General features: G+C 42.3%; 1 protein-coding gene across 1 annotated transcript in view; it reads right to left on the reverse strand.

Moving 5' to 3' along the window:
• CCDC81 (coiled-coil domain containing 81) overlaps positions 1–11,291 on the reverse strand; it is a 316,574-nt gene extending 305,283 nt beyond the window's left edge. Inside the window, exon 1 of the mRNA XM_085623150.1 lies at positions 11,118–11,291. Coding sequence (XP_085479276.1) covers positions 11,118–11,181 — 64 coding nt within the window. The 5' untranslated portion in view covers positions 11,182–11,291. The remainder of the gene's footprint in view (positions 1–11,117) is intronic.
• Between the last annotated feature and the right edge of the window lie 3,140 nt (positions 11,292–14,431).

Genomic DNA, 14,431 nt, shown 5'->3' on the forward strand with positions numbered 1-14,431 from the left:
CCCCACCACTACAGGATGTCACTTGAATACCTAGTGAGACCAAATGCATGCACAGATTAACAATATACTTTTTACCATAGAGGCACAAGATGTGTCCAGTATCTGCATTATAGCCACTGGTGTAATGATACATCAACGATCCAGGAATGAGGATCACGATTGATTGCACTTGTCGGGCTAAATGCGCACATTACTGCTTTGGGATGAGTGCCTCATTTGCTATACTATGACTAACTGTATGCAATTTATTTTCCAGAAATTGTCGCATTTAACAGAACCGTAAGTTTTTGGTTCACATTTCACTAATAAGTGCACCTTAGGGAGTGTACTTGTTTCTCACCGGTCCTGAAGAAAGCCTAGCTATTAAGCCTCATAGGCCAATTCACAGATGTTTGCAATCAGTTGAATCACCCATAACATCCCCTTTCCTTGCTTTTAAACTTTGCCCTACAACCCCATTAACAAATATCTATGTTTTCCTAGTAGGGAGGGAGATGATAGTGGCAATTTTAAGTTCAATCACCTTCTCACTTTCTTGCACTGTCCAGACAAACAAAACCGCTCCGCTGTAACTCAGGCGTCTATGCACACCTGGGAGGCACTCGGCGTCCCAGGTGGGAACCCAATGATTAAGCATGCCACCAACTAGGTTGGTGGGTGAGGGTTCTTTTAAAAAAGAATATGTTTTCCCTTTAATGCAGTAAGTTTGATTTCGGAACTGCTCCTTCTTTGTTTATATTGTTATTCCTTAGGGGACTAGGAGTAGTTCCTTAATTCCCTTCCTCTCCTTGTGTTGTTCTCATATAGGAAGAAGGATAGACATCGGCCTGCCTTGCTAATTAGTTGAAGGATGCAGTTGATGGTATGGCCTGTGAGGGGAAAAAAAAGAGTATAGTGACACATGTCTATGGAAAAAGGGAGTGCCTGATAGGTCTTTGACTTACATTGATGAAAGTTTGTGGGGATCAGATAAATGACAGGCCAAACTTTGAAATCTCTGTGTGAAAGATGCACCTGTGAAATTGGGCAAGACATACTCAGACAAGCTATGAAGCCTTGGACGAATGGCTGGACAGAGGATGATTAGCTTAATATGTGTGTGTGGGTTACTTTAAAACACACTTCACATTGAGATACAAAATGGTGGTGTTGATCACTAAGCATGTGGAGCAAAGTACCACCTGCAAGTTTTGCACGAGTTTCTGATGATGATAAGGCATGTCCTGCTGGAGCACTTTAAAATGGTAAGAAACTCAGAAGTTCTGTGCCCTGAAAGTTGGAATACACCTACTGATCAGGTTCTGCAGTTTGGAGTTTTGGTGAAGTTTTGGGGTGTAGATACTAGATTGTAGGTTTCCTGACAAACTGAATGACTCTTCGCTGAAACATTTTTGACATTTTAATTTAGTTAGACACTTAACTGGAGTGGCACATGCAAGTCCATTGAATACTGCATGAATCAAGTTACAAGCATGTCCCTGAAATGCTAGAGCCAATTCTCCTTCATGGTGACAGGATATAATGAGTGCTGTGTGTCTGTAGTTGGGAGCTAAAATGCTAATTGTGTGTTGTGTGCTGTGTTTTGGCAGTATCTTGGCCTCATCCACCGCAAGGCACCACCTTTCTGCCAAGTGTTAATTTGGCAGAAAGACTTGCTAGGAAATGTCAGGTGTTGTGGTATTTCATGTCTCTTTTTAGCCTCTAACTGCTATCCATGAGACAAGGAGCCTCTCCTTTATGGCCTGCAATTCCATTCTTGAGAGACAGGAGCAGATTATTGTAAGTAGTAGCAATACATTGGTACCCTTGTCTTCCACGGAAACACATCCTAACCCTCCTCTACACAGGGTTATCTGCCTGCATGCCACTCCTGACACTTAACTGAAAAGACAAAAGTAACATAGGTGTGCTTCACATTGTTCGCCCCCCTTCCTGTCACTGTTTTTATATGTGTGAGTGCCCCCATGAAATGTGCTGTTAAATAGTACCTGTATACAAACTAAGGTTTACAACTGCACAATTGTTTCACAAGTATCTTGCTTATCTTACTAGTGTCATTCTCACACCAGCTTATTCTTCAGACCATTGTTAATAAATTATGTAGGTGGTGACATATTCTGCGTTTTGCCATCTGCGTGTACTGACCTTGCTGTGGTTCATAGTTTCATAAGACTTAGAGCTCGATTTGCAAATACTTTGCTATGAGGAGGTGTGACTTACTATTCTGTTCTATTCAAGATGTCTTGTATGGCACACAGCTACTCCGAAGGCCTCCCAGCGCTTAGACAAACACACCTGCAGTCCTTGGCCATTCCTGACAAAATTAGAATAGATGGGTCTTTAGAAGTTTCCTAAAAGAGATTCCTGACTGGGCCCATATAAGATTGGTAGGGAGGGTGTTCACCAATTTAGTGGTCAGAAAGGCAAAGGAACTACTTACTCTTGAAGTACTTCTGGTTAACTTATGAATTTCAGTACTCCTGGTTTATTTGTAGGCCCTTTTCACAAAGGTAAATCAACGTACAGCGATCTTCCCTCACCTAGATTTATGCATACGCTTAAGGCAAAAACAGACATACTTTGTTCTACATAGCGTAGGCGTGCAGCTCTCCCTAAACTTTGTAGTATTATGAATTGAAAAGAATAGAGCAAAAGGCATCACTTGAAGAAACAAAAACACACCTCAGTAAAAATTGTACTAGAAGCGCCTAAATAAAGCCCATACCCACGGAGCTCACATCTTCCGCTTGTCCTGTGAGAAGTTGTGGAGACAGATATCACTAATATTTATGCTGTGTGTTATTGTGCACCTGCATGCATGCTTGTCTGTGCATTTGTTTGGGACATACAATATGTTGTGATGCGTCCAAGTGTGTAAAGAATAATGTTAGACGTGATCTGTTTTTAATTCATTAACAATATACATATTTAAACATGTCTATTCAATTGTTATGTTTACATTTTTATAACCTGATTTGTATAGGTGTCTACAGTTCTTACAGTTATATTACTTTTTTTCGTTTTGATTTTTTAAATATTTTCTATAATTGATTTGTATATTTGTCTGGAATGTTTACAACTAAGATTACTTTTTTACATTTTTGCATTAATTACATTTTTAATATTTATGCAATGTGACATGTGTGGGTATATGCAATGTCAAAATGTATGACTTCAAGTTTTATTCATATTAGATTTCCTATATTTTTACATTATTTGTACTATAGATTGTATGTGGGTGCATGCAATGTCTTAAGCAACATGAACCATTTTTCTTTTTATCTTGTTTTAGGTGTCAAACTTTGTGTGGGTAGTCTTACTCCATGCCGCTAGCGATTTGTATGGGATTCCCTTGTAGCAACTGTGAGAGGCCAATTGCTGTGTATCACATACTCCAAGGTTTGGTTGTAGTAGTAGTTTGGGTGTAGTACCCCTGGAGTAGATGTGGGCGTAACTTTAGTGAGTTGGAACTGACACTTTTGTAGTATTCCTAGAATTTAGGCTCAGAGAGTAAATCTTTGTGAATCAAGTGCATTGTGAATTGGGCCCAAGGTAAGAGGACAGACAGAAATTGAAATCTCCCCCTGTACCTTAGTGAATTGCATTTAGAAGAATGCAAAGTAGTACTACTGGAGTACTACTTCGCATACTCAACAATGCATTTGTGAATGAGCCCCTTTGTAAAAATGGGCCATCTGTGAATAGTAATTGTAAGTATGTAAAGTAGGACTGCTGGTGTACTACATTACATTCTACAAAATGATCTGGTGAGGAGGCCCCTCGCTGGCTAAAAAATTAGATCAAATATTTGGTCTGCATTTGCAATGCAATAGGTTTGGCATTTACACATGTTTGAGGTATTGGCATTGTAAATGACAATGCCTTTTATTTATGTTTTGGTTTTTAACACATAAATAAAAGACATTGTCATTTACAATGCCAATAGCTTCAACTCACGTAAATGTGGGACCTTTTGCATTGCAAATGCTTGTTTATCAAAACGATGTACTATGTGGCCAAAAACTGTTAAAAATTGGGGTAGCGGCAAATTCAACGCTATGCCAACCACGCAGTCACCGGTGGTGGTACCTGTCAGATAATGTGCTGCCGTGCCCGATAATGTGGCACGCTGCCTCGTAATTGGGTATGAAACTCTTTATATGAGCAGCTTCAGGAGAGCTCAAGAACGTGAACTGAAAACAAATGTTTTTATAGAGAGGACTATCGCAATGAGTTGGACACAGATGAGCGGTATTACAGTGGTTAGGAATAATTTGAGTGAAAGCCGAAAATAGTTGTTAGGATAAGTGTTTTTTGTGTGGCACGTCCCATAGGGGTGTCGGGGCTGACATGAAAACAAACTGCACCTCTGCCACTGGACTGGCCCTTTGACTTATTGCATTTCCTTCGCTCTATAATTAGGTTAATCGCCCCTGGGGCATTCTTGCAGGAAACTGTGCCAGTGAGATAGCTTCTAGAAACAAATCGGTACTTCCGCAGTGGCGCCAGGTACTAGAGTGACGCCACATCCTCTGATGCCCTCTCAAAGTATTGATCGACTGAGTCAGTGTGACGCTGTATCCTTGAGTCACAGAAGTAACCGCAGAGCGTTGAACTGGTTAAGTAATATATTTTTTAAATCAGGTGTCTTTAGGATATGAGACTTGTCGGTCTGGCTCGGTGTAGTGGGTCAAGGGCATCATTGATTCTCTTCTTTTGTATGTATTAGCACACACATTACATACAAAGAAACCAAGCATTTGCAATGCAATATGTCTCGCATTTACGCAAGTTTCAGCTATTGACATTACAAATAACAATGTCTTTTATTTTTGTTTTCGTTTTTAAAACATAAACAAAAGGCATTGTCATTTACAATGCCAATAGCTTAAACTCGCGTAAATGCCAGACCTATTGCATTGCAAATGCTTATTTATCCAGCAATTAAGCACTCAACCACACTTGACAATCGTTGCAATAATAGGTACCTGCCACAAAACTCCATTTTCAACGGTGTGGTACAGAAATGTACATTTCTATGGCGCAACTTACTAGTTATTGAAGCCTAATATGCGATATAGAGCAAAAACACAGTTGTGCAGCGTGTTCAATTATGACAAACAGGAATCGTGAGAAGTCCGTGCACCAGCATCAAAGTGACTCACAGCAAGAGGTGGACACCCGGAGCGAGAGAGGAAGGTGGTCAGGCAGAGCAGCGGTGCGAGACGAGGAATGAAGCGTTGCTGCCAGCCATTGTCAAACCGAAAGCACGCCTGCCGCCCTGAAAATAAAACAAGCTGTCGCCATTGCGCAAAGGCAGCCGCTTGTTTATATTTGCATTGCGCTTTCACTTGAACAATAGCTGCCGGCCCACACAGCACTTGCGGGGTTGGCCGGCAGCTATTGTTAAAGTGAAAGCGCAATGCAAAAATAAACACGCGGCCAGCCTTGCCAAAGCCGAATGAAAAAAAAGAGTGCTTAGGGACTAATGAAGGAGACAGTGTAACGCCACAAGTAAAAGATCCAGTCCTGATGGTGTAATGAATGTGACTTCTCACCAATAAGCCAGACCCAAATCCTGCGCTCCCACTTTGCAGGCAAATATACCACTGAACCTTTAAATAATACACTTTGAGCAGCACTCCCTAAAGACGAGGAAAAGACACAGCACTCCCTTTAGGCGAGGCAAGAAAACAAATCCAGGTGCATTTAATACACTCTGAGCAGCATTCCCTAAAGATGAGGAAAAGACGCAGCACTCCCTTTAGGCGAGGCAAGAAAACAAATTCAGGTGCATTTAATACACTCTGAGCAGCATTCTCTAAAGATGAGGAAAAGACGCAGCATTCCCTTTAGGCGAGGCAAGAAAACAAATTCAGGTGCATTTAAAATAACACACACAAGTTTATTTTAGAACGGTAGGCCAAATATATCAGTAAATGCAGAGTCCCAAGTATCAAGTGAAAAATTGAAATAAAATGCAGTATATACAAGTAGCAAAGAGTAGAATATATATATAAAATGGTTAGGAACACCTCACCGATTGAATTTGCATCATCCTTGCCAACTCAAGCTGGGGAAGCCCTTCAACAGCCCAGGAAGGAGTTCAATTAGGACTCAAGTTTCATCACCTCCACAGCAATACGTCTATTCTGTGGTGAACTTCCACCTGGCCCCTGAAGGCTCGCAGCTTAAATTTCATTACTTATGTAAGACGAAGCTTCTAGAAAACCTCGCCCCCTTCTCATTAGAAAAAGCCGAGCTGGTTGTACCAGTCTGCGTCAAGGCCAAGACGGAGGCTGGCCAAGCTCTCGTATTTTGACTCTGAGGCAGAGTTGTACATTCTCACATCTTCTAGCCTCTATCTTGACGAAGCTCCCACAGGGCCTTCCAGAGTACATTAAACAAAAGTAATCGCTCAGAAAAACAGAAAGACCTTGAATGTGAATAACCCAACAATTTGCAAGCACTTCTGTGCACGCAGAAAAACTGCAGCAATGCAAAGCCAGGGAAAAGGATGACATGAGGCCATGTCAAAGCCAATAGTAAGAGCTCATAATTCTCATAACCCAAACAACTTGCAAGCACTGCTGTGCACGCAAAAGCAAGGCAAATTCAGAAAACAAGATGACATGAGGCCATGTCAAAAGCCACTAGTAAGCACTTATAATTCTTATAACCCAAACAACTTGCAAGCACTGCTGTGCACGCAGAAAAACTGCAGCAAGGCAAAGCCAGGGAAAAGGATGATATGAGGCCATGTCAAAGCCAATACTAAGAGCTAATAATTCGCATAACACAAACAACTTGCAAGCACTGTTGGGCACGCAGAAAAACTGCAGCAAGGCAAAGCCAGGGAAAAGGATGACATGAGGCCATGTCAAAGACAATAGTAAGAGCTCATAATTCTCATGAGTGTACAACACCGAGCACATGTGTGCATCACTGCCCACAACACTGCACTTCAAAACCAAAGAGTACATTCCACACCTCTCTCTCCCTCTCACGCTTTCAAATGCACATCCCACACCTTCTATTCTTGGTAAGACTATTCTACTCCGTGACAGCTCCCACTGAAAGGCAGCAAGATTACAAGAAAGAAGAGAAGCAGGCATATGCAGAACCGTCTCATATATCCAGGCTAGGGTAAAATAACACACTAAAGTCAGTTAAAATGATGGTAGTCAAAGGTCATCATAGGGTGGCAAACCACAAGAGTGGCTCTTTCACTACAGATGGGCAGTCACAAAAGGAGACAGGGCGGTAACAAGGAGGGACTAAGAAGCCTCATTATCAATCGGAAGCCAGCATTTACCATAGACAATGACACCAGCCAATGGAAAGTATGGGTGGAGGCTTCCACAGCCCTTCTACAGCAGACCCTACTACAGCATGCCTCACAGAGTGAGCAACGCATGCGCTGCAATGATAGGCTCGACCTAAAAAAATAGTACAGGACTGTCAAATATGGAATTTCCAAAACTGCTGTAGGCTGACAGGCAATATTTTGCTTTCACTGTGCAGTTTCTCCTTTGCAGCTAGGAATTACACATATATTTCCTTCTAACAAAACTAGAGGCACTGAAGGGTAAAACGGTAAGTTCAAGAATGAAGTGCCAAATGAGAATAAAAACATCACTAGAGGAGGCCATAGAGATGCGCCCCACATCCAGGGGAAAGAGCCTCTTTGGTCCCCTCACTGGGAATAAATGGGATGCTTTTAAAATACCCACACCTTGTAGATAGTCTTGGGGAGGGACACAGATACCACCCAGCAATACATCCAAATGTAGACGAGCAAAATCTGTCCATTTGTTCACCCTACCACACAGCCTGCATAACAACATTTTGGCATTCATTAAAGGCAAGGGATAAGGCTGAATGTGGCCCATCTACATGCAGCCCCACCCAGCAGACCTGAGAGGTGTGCTCCAGCTGGGGTGGAGATACTGTCTGGGAGAAGAACACTGCTCACTCCCACTGCTTCCTCCATCATGGGCTGTAGGCTCTCTGTGAATGATAACCATGGTTGTCATAAACTTGCAGCATACACCCATCAGAAGCCTCATCACTGGAGCTTCTGCTTACTAGTAGGTATCTTACCTCAGGATGGTAGTTTCTGGCATGAAATGAGAAGACCAGGCTAGGGAAAATAACCAACAGCAGAGCAGGAGACCCCATTTGTTATCACCAATCGACTGGCAGGTAGGTTGGCCGTGAGTACCCCTGGGTCATCCCAAAGCAAAACAGGCATGGCCTGTTAAACTACCAAGACTGTATACAGTATTAGAATCATGGGCTAGATCTGCAAGGACATTCAACAGCCACATTTACAACAGCTTTCAGATGGATCTAAATGAGGACACTGTAAGCAGGGGCAAAGGTGGGTCACCATGAAACCTCCGAGCGGGAGGATAGGCCTGGGAGTCCCATTAACCCTTGGAGACAGGCTTGAGAGAGCCCTCCCTTGAAGTGACACCACAAAGTAACACCACTCTGACCGAGAGGTATTGGTTTGTTAAATCCCTCCAAGCCATGGTCTTACTGTCCCACTGATCAAATTACTGCTCAATAAAGCAGACTTTTCTATCATTTGTTTATTTATTGCAGAGCAGTGCATAGCATTGTGGTTACTCAGAAAATCAAGGACAGAAACAAAACATCCAAAACGAACAGGGGGAAGTTAAAGTCCAGTAAGAGAAGAGAAGACCCCTTTAAATATTCATCGTCACAACCCCCTATAATAAGGCAGCAGAACTAAAAGGTGCGTTGGGGAATTAAAGTAGATGGTGACCAATGTGGGCAGTAAAGGCACTTTTATAATCATCGTCCCTAAACAACAGAATCATCATTTGCATGTATGGTTCACAAGGGACCCTTGTTTGGATAGTGTGGATTGCACTTTAGAAACAAGCATTGGCACAAGTAATATGTCTGGCTTTAATGTGCATCAACACAGGCATTCACAAATGCTGTTTACATCTGCTTAATGCACAAAGGGAATGTTTCACATTAAAGGCTGTCCTATTTGATATGCAAATGCTGGAACAAAGTAGGAAAATGAATGCTTTCTATATATAATAAATATAGGATTCAAAGATCTGACAGATTGAAGAATATGTGCACTTTTCAGACTTAAAATAGTCCCTAAGCCATTCCAAAGGATGTACCCCTTGGAAGACAGAATAATATATCAAATCGTCAACAACATTAGGTGAGAGAGTGATACTCTCCTGGGCAGCCGCAGTCCGTGCAGGTAACAGCGGTGGGGCCGGGTTAGGGGGTATTTTGAGGGACGATGCAGAGGGAAAATTATTTATTTATTTAATTTTCCCTCGGCATCGTCCCTCAAAACACCCCCTTACCCGGCCCCACCGCTGTTACCTGCACGGACCGCGGCTGCTCCTGGGTAAAGCCAGAGTGCACACTCCGTCTATTTTAAACAAGCATGGTCAATGGCAATTGGTGCTGCTTTGTCGTAAATTAAAGGAATACACGGGAGAGTTTTTTTCAATCTTGTATTGGTAATAGTGTGTATATTATTTTACAGCATAGACACTAAAATACACTTTACTTTTAGACACAGGTAAGACCGACTGGCATTGCCAATGCCTGTTTTACTCGCAGGCCATCAAACAGTGTCCGCCACAATCTTAGTGAGCTTTGTAGATTCATTTTATATGTTTGTTAATTCCTATAAGTAGATGACCTTATGACTTACTACAAATGAGGAACTGTTAATTCAATAACCAGAAAGGCGCACCTTTCTGGAAATGTTAATGTCAGATGCCATTAGAGTAGGCTGTGAGTATAACTAGTTTAACCTTACCAGTAAATACAGCTCCTGCATTCGGCAGGGGCGTAGCTTGGTCAGTATGATTGGGGGGGGGGGGGGGGGGGTAGGGTGTGGGGTTTGAGCTTCAGATGTCTCAACAATCAAGCTGGGACATCTTGTTAAAACACATTATAAAACAAGCCGGACAGGAAGGGTGCTTAAGAGGCGGTGGAAAGAGAGAATAGTGCAGATTATTAGGTGTACTTAAAACACAATATTTTTCAAAATAATCAACATTTGTTAAGGCCTTTCATACATAGACGAGAGAGTTTGTGTGCTTTTGTTAACGTAGGAATGTAAAAATCCCAGGGGAAATCCACAGACACTTCACATTACCCGACTGAAGGCCCTCGTACCCAAATATTTGCTACAGAATACCTTTTTTAGGGGGGGTAACATCCCCCTGGAGCTACGCTCCTGGTATTCGGAGCAGCAAAGTCCTCACACAGGCAATATGCAAAGAGAAAGACTAATCTACTGAGGGTGAAACCAAAAAGCTCCTGTGAGCTGGACAAACACAGAGTACGGAAGAAAGAAAGCCACCAATAAACGCAAGGTAACTGAGATTGACATAAAAGCCATCTAATCTTGAGCACAGGGTGACTAGGTAGCGTATAATCATAAATGCCAATATTTTAGAAGAGGAAAGGGGAGAATTTAAAAAATAATAATCGGGAGAATTCATTTCCCCCATTGACTTCTATTGAAGGACATGCTATTTCAGTCAGCAAACGGACAAAATAAAAACATTTTTTGCTACAAAAATCGGGAGACCCGAGTCGCCTGTCTGGTTCGGGTATATTGCCATGCATAAGTATTGCATGCAAGGGTGTGTGTAACGAGACCTAAAAAATGAGTAACAACACGTCCAGAAGTGCTGTTCTGTCAAACTAGACCAAAATATAACAAAAACAACACGTCTAGCTTCCAACCTTCCAAGTTATTCGCCAAGTACTGCAAATTTGAATGAGAACTTTAAGCTAAACCAGCAAGCCCTCCTAGTATAAAACTCTCAATACCATTCTGTGATAAGGTCACTAAGATGACTCCATATCCTGTGGCAAGTTATGTCTGCGAACGGCGGCGATTAGTAAGGAAACGTGAAAGATGCATTCATGTGCACGGGGAAGATGGGCAGCAAGGAAGGCCGTTTGGTTTAATTCATTGGGCCAGGGTCCAGGCAGCATTACACCTATCAGAGAAAACTGAAACCTCACCGGAGGAGAGGCTGTGATTGCTGGGTCGTGTAACTTTAGAAATTTCCCTTCTTCCCCTAACTCACCCTCTTCGGGCAGGCGGGGCAGGGTGGGGAAGTTTCCTCTGCCGCACTCGGGCTCTGGAGGCATTACTGCAGGGGCAGTATCTCGCGCTCTGCCCGGGTTCCGCTGTCTCGCGCCGTTGCCCTCACCAGCTACAGGCTGGCGCGCGCGCTTGCGGGCAGAGTGAGTGAGTGAGGCGGCGGGGGCGCGCCGTCTCCAGGACGCGTCTACAACTATCTCTGTTGCTCCTAGTAACGGGTCAGGAGTGAAGTCACGAGCGCGCGTCTGCCGGATGGAACGCGCAGGTGGGGGTGGAGCGCGTTCGCTCGAATCCTCAGGGATAGAGGACCCTCTAGTCCGGTTGGATGAAAAGGAACCCGTAGCAGGTATGGTAATACCTGGCCACCGAGGAAGGCTATAATCACCAGACATGAGATATGTATGTTCTATAAAAAAAATAACCTCTAACAAGCAAAATTCAAGCAAGCGGCTGAAAGTGCAGGTTAACTTAAAAAGTGCTGGAAATGCCAAAAGGTCTGGGAACCCATAAGCTGGAGGTCAAGGTGTGACAGCGGAATGGAGGTGGAGTCCTGAAAGACGAAGTCTGATTTTCGATTTAGATTTTGTAAAAATTCTACAGCAAAATAATTAGCAACAAGGACAGTACTTTAAGTGGACTAAAATAAGTGCAGGTACTCATCAAAAGGAGGGATAGACTGGGGGTGGAGCTTGGGGCGGGGATAAGGGTGGTGCTAAAGGCGGAACAAGGGGCGGGGCTACATTTGTCACCTTTCTAAGGTTTTTATGCAATAAATATGCATGCATTGTTAGAATATCAGATGTATCTGTCCATTAGCTTTTTACACTAATAACCATTTAGATAGCACTTACTAATAAGTGTTTATTACTACCCAAAGTAACCCCTTTTTAACAACCTTAAACAATGAAAAGATTGAGAAAAAAACTGTAAGGTTCTATATATATGCCTTGTTGTTGCTTGCAGGTTCTTGCTGCAGGGGCATCATTCACTAAGATATATGCAAAGGATGTTAACTTGTGACCTACAGGGAAGACAAGGATCTATGCAACAAAATCAGTATCCAACTGAGCTATCTACAGAAAAAGAAAATCTCTGAACTACATGTTGCATGCTATGCTTCCCAGCAGGCACAATGACCCTCTATGCAATTTTATGGTGAGTTGAACCTTAGATTAGAATGCACACAGATCTTTCTAGCAAGCGCATTAACCACCAGATTAATCCACTTTATTGCTACTTATGGTGGCCCAATCTTACTTATTTAAGAGAAAGGCACTTGCTTCCTGTGTCATATGATTAGTAAATGCATAACTGCCAAAAAAGCCAGCAATTCATCAGACACTCTTTTCATTCTCGGCCCACCACAGTCATCAGTAACTGGAAAAAATTCTTGTATGTGTTTTGAAGATGCACAATATCAAGTATTTGACTTTTACATAGTGCTCAACATCTTGTCTTGTGATAGATGTAATGGTGAATTTGTGTTAAGAAGTCTAATGGCAGCAGTTTACAAATAGCGCTTTCTGCTACAGAAGCATAATTGCAGCACTGTGTTACCCTGAACAGTGCCTCTCACACCCTCGCCCATAAGGTTTAATAGCCACCTCTCTGCCCGCGCTGTGTGAAAACAAAGGCTAAACGAACCTCCCTGCAACCACAGGTCTGCTCTGATGGCTTTCAGAGCAGTACATGCAGATCACTGTGTAATGGTGACAAGAGCAGCTGTTCTCTTGTAGGAGTCCAGCCCAGGCTTCCACTGTGATTAAGAGTGGAAGGTTCTGCCGAGGTACGAGGTGATTGATGTCCAGAGCGCCACCTACATCAAAGCCAGGCCCTCGTGTGTACCGGTACTCTTCTTATTCAAGGAAAAGTGCCGGTACTCGATGCGTGAAAATGAAAAAGTGCCTGTACTCAGTACCGATGAGTACCGGCCCATTTAAAGCACTGGACAAGGACAAATGTAACCTAAATGGTCACAAAGGAGCAGCACTTTAAAAATATCTTATGGGTTAAGGCACCTGCAGCAGAGCCCTTTGTGTGCCCAGCAGTTTTCAGGAGATAATAATATTGGTAAGATAGGCCTTCTTGGAGAGATTGGTGTTTTCTTTTGTCCAGTCACAGTTATGACTCATCACATAGAGGGTTAATGTGCTTTTTGCATAGCACATTGTGTAACATGCAGATCACATATTTGTTTTTTGACACAGGCCTAGAAAAATCATAAAGTTACCAGACCTGCAGGTCTAGTGTCTTGAATAGTCTACTCGACCTAACTGTAATGTACTTGACCCATAAACTAGTTTTAAATTGTGTTATTCTTGCCAAATACTTTATCTTACAGTCACCTTTTTCTTCATTATCACGAGAGCACCTTCAAATTGGTGAGTTCAGCATTTCTGCAGTACAAGAAAACTCTTTAGTTTGATTTAATAGACTAAAATTTGCTCCAGGTATGACAAGAATTTAGCCTACATATAGAGTACACATGACACCTGACTTGCCTCAGTTCACCAATACCATTGTTATCAGGACGGGGACAATAGCATTGGTATCAGAACGGGACTGGAATGATTCTCAGTTCATGTTTAAAAACTAATTTTTAATAAATATATCACTAAAGTATTACATGGTAGTGCACTGTCATTTACAGACAGCAAATTTTCCATTGAAATGGCCACAAACTTTCCCCATGTAGTTTTGCTGATAAAACTATAGACACTATAATAAAAATAGTGTGTGGAAATTGGGTTTCAGCAAAAATATTTATCATTTGCATATCAGCAATTAAAGTGTTCTAATTTGTTTTCATCCTATTAAAATCGTTCTGTCCATCACACAGGATTACAAAAAAATGTGCTTCCTAACTTCCGAAATACACACTTTGAAATATTTGTGCAGTTCATTTACAAACTGTTTACATTTTGTAAGAAAAAATCTGACATCCAACAGCCTTTAATTTCATACTAGTTGTGCATCACAATTGTCTGATAGTTCACTTTACTCAATGCTTGTTTCCGGGACAGGGAGGAACTTCTGGAAGTTCGGATTGGACTATTTCCATGGGGAGCAGGATGAAGACTGATTTGCATAAGGCTAAGTTTAAACTGGAATGGCATGGGGATCAAAAAACAATGGATTTTGGCTCAGATCTCTGTACTGGGGTGAATGTTTGACATTGTTCAACATTCTGTCCATCAACTGTTCTTTTTGCATTCACCAGGAGTTAAACAGCACAAGCAGGGTGGTGGCAGCATACAGTGCAAAGATGAATTTGCATGAACAGGTCCTTTTTAACCT

The sequence above is a fragment of the Triturus cristatus genome, chromosome 8 (assembly GCF_964204655.1).
Source record: "Triturus cristatus chromosome 8, aTriCri1.1, whole genome shotgun sequence".
NCBI lineage: Eukaryota > Metazoa > Chordata > Amphibia > Caudata > Salamandridae > Triturus > Triturus cristatus.